General features: G+C 37.1%; 1 protein-coding gene across 1 annotated transcript; it reads left to right on the top strand.

The window, feature by feature from the left end:
* Window positions 1-2388: 2388 nt before the first annotated feature.
* On the top strand, window positions 2389-5137 carry LOC122080175 (putative cytochrome c oxidase subunit 5C-4). Its single transcript, XM_042647081.1, has 2 exons — window positions 2389-2598; window positions 4677-5137. Exon 2 carries the CDS (start codon window positions 4689-4691, stop codon window positions 4884-4886), a length of 198 nt encoding a protein of 65 aa, XP_042503015.1. The 5' UTR covers window positions 2389-2598; window positions 4677-4688; the 3' UTR covers window positions 4887-5137.
* The last annotated feature ends 459 nt before the right edge of the window (window positions 5138-5596 follow it).

Genomic DNA, 5596 nt, shown 5'->3' with positions numbered 1-5596 from the left:
TTTCAGTTATGCTTGATTTGCCATGTGGAAGAAAATGTGTAGCGAAATAAATAAAATGGATGGGTAATTCTATCAGCTTCAGTGAGATGGGAGTGAAATGAATGTAGTAAAGGTGGAAGTGTAACGATGACCCAAGAATTCAATTATGAAGTCACTCCACACATGGTGAAGGAATTCATTTTTCTCTATATGTGCAGGAAAGCTTTAGCCAAATAAAATAAAATAAAATAAAATAATAATTATAATAATAATAAGAAAAATTATCTTGTGTCACCTCTGTTTTCAAACCTTATATGAGATACCACCTTAAAATTTCAAAAACACCAAATGTATCATAAAGTCTAATATCGTTAGTTTATAAATTAATCATACTCTTTTGCCCCTAAAACTAATTTTGAATTAAAAGCGACTTGTCATAGTTTTCCAAGGTCCTACATGCCAGTTTCAAAACATGTCGGGTAAACAGAGGTGAAACAACTGCATTGGCCCAAATGTTGTTGATTTCTTGGTGATTTGCTTTCGAAAGAAGGAAAGAAGGTTTTGGTAAGTTAGTGGTGATTTGCTCGTTCGAGTAATGGATTAAAGAAGCATTTGCAGTAAATGGGTTTTGCGCCACCGACAAACTGGTGGAGCCCTGGCTAGTTTCGGCAGCTGAAACCTGCATTGTGAAAAGTAAAAGATGAGTAACATAGTTAAACAGAAAGTGGGAATGAATATTGGGTAATGATGGGTTTTTTTTTTCACTTACATTCAAAGATGAGAGAAAGAAGATGATGATGAAGAAGAAGAAGAGCAGAGGAAGACCCATAAGTGCGGGCTGTTTATGCATTTCTTGTTTTCTCGCTTTCTGTGGGTTTGATTTGTAGAGAAGGAAAGGGAGAGGCGAACGAATTAGGTTCATGTACAAGAATGTTTTTGTACACTCCTGATTCGTGGATATAGAATCTATTAAATAAAGAGAGAGAAAATTGATTTTATATCCACAAACAAGAACCGCTCTCATACATTCTCGTACGTGAACCAGATCCGCTCTCGAGGGAGAGAACGGACTGATTCTTCCCCCTGATTTTAATTGCACCATCTCATCAAAGCCTAGCATTCAACGATCCCCTTAAGTGCATCTCTCTAGTTTCTACCATTCAATTTTTTTTTTTTTTTTTTTTTTGATAGGAAAGAAAAATTATATTAGAAAGAAAAATGAAAATACAAGATAAGGCAACCATTTCCCCTATTAGACAAGCCTAAGGAAGGGAGAGTAGCCCTAAAAAAACAAGCAGAATAGACCCTGCATCACAAAGGAAAATTGGAAAAGAACATTTATGATGATGCTAAAGCTTATAAGTTGAGCCTTCCCATCTTCTATCCACTCTTCTTAAAGAAAAGGAAACCTTTTTGTCCAGGTATTGAGATTTGAGAACAAAAAAAGAAAATAAATTGGGGGTTCGGATAGAAGTCTCTGTAGAATCTATCGAAGATGATGATGAAGAAGAAGAGTACTCTTCTCCTCATAGTTTTCTGGTATTTTATGTGTTTCCTGAATCAAAGGAGAAGGGTATTTGGCTACTAAACAGAGGAGAACTTCGCCTTCAAAGAAGTAGGTTGCCTGAAGATGGATTACAAATTGCTTGCTTGAATCGGAGGAGAAATGCGTCGCCTAAATTGGAGGAGAAGGGGACTTGGTTGAAGCTGTAATTTGAATTGAGGAGAAGAGGGTTTACATTAAACCTAGGATGACATCCTAGTTTACCCTGATAAACTTGTCATTTAAAAAATATTAACAGTGACATGTCATCACTTAACGATTGTGAGCTAACGAAATGGATTTAAAAGTCATTATTTTTGCAAAACAGGATATAGACTATGTATTTTTGGGAATTTAGGGTGGTATCTCATGTAAGGTTTGAAAATAGGTGTGGTACAAGATAATTTTCCAAATAATAATTGAATAGAATGAATGAATGGAAATAATCAAAAGTAAAAGAAGAAAAAATCTACATATTTATAGGAAAAAGAAAGCTACCTGATTGCGTGATCCTTCCACTTAGGCATAAGGGTAAGTGGAATTACCTTCCTACCCTTTATAAAATAAAACATTCTATTCATATTGATTCCTTTATTTGCGTTCTCATTCACCTTATGTTGACGTAGGCATAGGGGCACATGGAAACACCAATGGTTTTATAAAGAAAGAGATCCGCAGTTGGCCCAGCGGCTGCGGTTCTTATTACTCAGGGTAGGAGTGTAGGACTTATCGATTCGAGCCAACGAGGCCTAATAGAGTAGAGTACAAGAGGACCCGACTAAATCCGGATCGGTCCAATGACACGTTTAAGTTTGTGTCGACAGACGTGAACGCGGGACAGAATGTCATAGACGCCAACTGGAACTCTAGAAAAGCCTAGAATAACCGCCTACCTGTCTTGACTTCATTTACCGCTAAGAACAACCAGAAGAACCCAACAGAATAGCTTTTCACTTTGCTCTGCTTTCTCAGCTCATTTTCTCCACCTATCGTCTTTCGATCTTTCGTTTACAGAGACTCCTTCCAGAACCTGCAAAAAAGCTCTTCCTCAGTCACTTGGGGGATCAAGACCTCTGGTATGGAAATGGAAAATCTTTGTTTTTGTACTATTACGCTATTGTTCTTCACTTCTCTTTTCTGGAATTCAACTTGAATCTGATTCATATTGCTCCTCTTTGTTTGCTTTTCGATGTATCATCATTTGATTCTACTAGCTTTTGGATTAGTGTTTAATGGAAATTCTTATGTCTTCCTTAATAAAAAAAAATTGAATATCCAAATTGAGGGTTTACAGTAAGGCAATGTAGTGAAATATCCTCATTAGTTGCTGTTGTTTAGCTTGAGCTGTCAGGTTCCTTTTTGTCTTGAACTACTCTTTAGGCTTTCTGCAATAACGATTCTAACAGGGGATGAAGAGATTTCTTGACCCAATACTTTTACGGTATGTACTCAATTTAGTTTTACTTGAAGATCTGGTGTGGTCAAAAACTGAATACAGATTCCAGTCGGGTTTAGGATTTGACTCGTCCCAGAGTTTGATAGGTCTGATCAATCCATTTCTCGTCATGTTTGGTGTACTAACATGACATTCAGGTTGTTTTTGGTTTTGTTTTTTGTTCTTTGCTTTTGTTTTTTGGTGGTGGGGGCAGTGTTTTAAAAACAAGAATCGGTGATGGAATTGGTCCCGACAATTTCAATGCAGAATGGCTTGGAATCGGTCCCAAGAACCCTAGAATCAGCCGTTTGATCTGGAAACCCACCAATTCAAGGGAATATTGGCAGGAATAGTATTCTGATTCAGAACGGCGGAAATTGGGATTGGTTACTGCTGATTCCCTATCCGATTCAACAATTTTTGAAACCCTGGTGTGTGTGTGGGGGGGGGGGGGGAAGGGGAGGGGTTGAGTTATTTGTTTCAACATAAGTGCATCTCTTTCATGAAAATTTATTAACAGAAGGTTATGTTTATGAAGACTTCATGAACAAAAGGCTGGGAGTTGCAGCATTTATATTATATTGGGACCCTTAGAATTGTTCATCTGTTGTGAAATATTTTTGAACTGTGCCATGATTCTTTGTTAGACTTCCCATGGGCAGTAATGATCCACTATTTGGTTTGGCCTGCCAATGATTTTTTTCGGATTTTTTATTAGTTTGTTCAAATGTTAGTTCGATTTTATCGATCATATCTTGTCAATGGGGTGCTGCACCATGAAGCCATTTCATCAGGCTAAATTAGAAGAGTTTGCCAAGTGATTTATTGTAATGTATGATCATCTTCAGTTTTTGGCATATATGTTTAGTCCAGTCACCCATCTGTGGGTTGCCTGGATGGTTAGGGCTACTTGGGGATTGTGTGGATAGGCCCACGGTTCCAGGTTTGATCTGTGCGTTCGCGATTTAAGTGAAGACTGTGGCAGTGGGTTGTTGCGTCAGACTCCCCGAGGATTAGTCGAGGTGCGCGTAAACTGGCCTGCACACCTTGGATAACAAAAGAAAAAAAAAAAGATGCTTAGTCCAGTCCTGTGCAAGTCGGGGTCGAGCATATACTTAGTACCACAAATGGCAGTGACATTTTAAAAACCCAACTTGTGCAAATGTGAATTCCTCCTTGCACTGTGCACTGTGAGGTAATTTTGAACCATTTTTCATAGATACCTATAGAATACTTACTCTTTGGAAGAATTCGTTAAAGAATTCAAATTGGATTATTTGTAGAAATTTTACGAAAATTCACAGGCACTCGACTAGGAGATCTACTTGCCAAGCCAGTAAGAAAAATCTGCTGATTGATTTTATTTTTGATGTAATCTAGCATTTGTAGTAATATTCTTCCTCTGGCCTCGAGAAGTGTTGTGCAAATTTGCATTATGTTATCTATTAGCATTAGTTGACGAATTCAAATTGGATTGTGTGTAGAAATTTTATGAAATTTTATGAGTACTCAACTAGGAGATATCCTTGCCAAGCCAAGGATGTAAAATCTGATAGTTGCTCTTATTTTTGCTGTATCTAGCATTATTTGTAGTAATATATTCTTCCTCTGGCCTCAAGAAGTGCCATTCAAATTTGCTTTAAATTATCTTACATCAACATTTTGATTATGATTCAACGTAATGGTTCACCTTAATGGCTGAATTGTCATTGTGAGCAGAACGAAGTAAACATGGCTGCTACCCAAAAGATTGGTCATGCGGTTTATCGGGGTCCAAGTGTGGTGAAGGAGATCATCTATGGGATGACTCTTGGCCTTATGGCGGGGGGATTGTGGAAGATGTACCACTGGAACGTCCAGAGGAGAACAAAGGAGTTCTATGATCTGCTTGAAAAAGGTGATATCAATGTTGTGGTTGAGGATGAGTAAGACTATATTTCTCTTTCTTGGTTTAGAACATTACCTCTGTTTTATCATTCCATCTATGGCCAACAAAATACATAAGCATAGATGAACTGCCATAAGGAGATACTAATTCAGTGGCATGCATAATTGCCATATGTGTTCTGTTTTTGAAGCCAGATTTTCATGTTTTGTTTTGAAGCCAGATTTTCATGTTTTGTCACTCTTTTGGACCCAGTTTCTTTGCACCCATGTTGAATAGAGAATCTTTTCATCTACCTCGAGTGATCCTCTGATTGGAATATATATATATATACTTTTTTTTTTGGGTATTGGCAGAACCTGTTATTGGACTTTGAAAATTATAATTTTGGAATAGGGTGGGAGTTACTGACGAACTCAATCCAATTGACATTACTAAATGGCAGTTCGACTGGATTCCTGGATTATTGATTATCACTCTCAACCGTATTGTAGGTTATAAAAGTACCTTTTCCTCCATCCAATGAGAGGGTATGACTCCATGAGTGAAGATATTTTTTCACCATGGGTGAAGAAAATTTGGATCCCACTTTTTATATCAACATGTTTTTCAGGCTTTGTTTGGTAGTCAAGAGAAGAAAAGAAAAGAAAAAAATATAAAAAATTGTATATTTTTTCTTGATTTAAGAAATTCTCTTTATGGTTGGCATGTCCTGAACCAAGAGCAGATTTTTTTTTTTTTTTTTTTTTTTTTT

The sequence above is a fragment of the Macadamia integrifolia genome, chromosome 5, assembly GCF_013358625.1.
Source record: "Macadamia integrifolia cultivar HAES 741 chromosome 5, SCU_Mint_v3, whole genome shotgun sequence".
NCBI classification, from domain to species: domain Eukaryota; kingdom Viridiplantae; phylum Streptophyta; class Magnoliopsida; order Proteales; family Proteaceae; genus Macadamia; species Macadamia integrifolia.
This window is presented reverse-complemented; position numbering and strand designations above follow the sequence as displayed.

Coding starts and splice junctions, on each gene's coding strand:
- LOC122080175 (XM_042647081.1), top strand. CDS start 4,689: ATGGCTGCTACCCAAAAGATTGGTCATGCGGTTTATCGGGGTCCAAGT.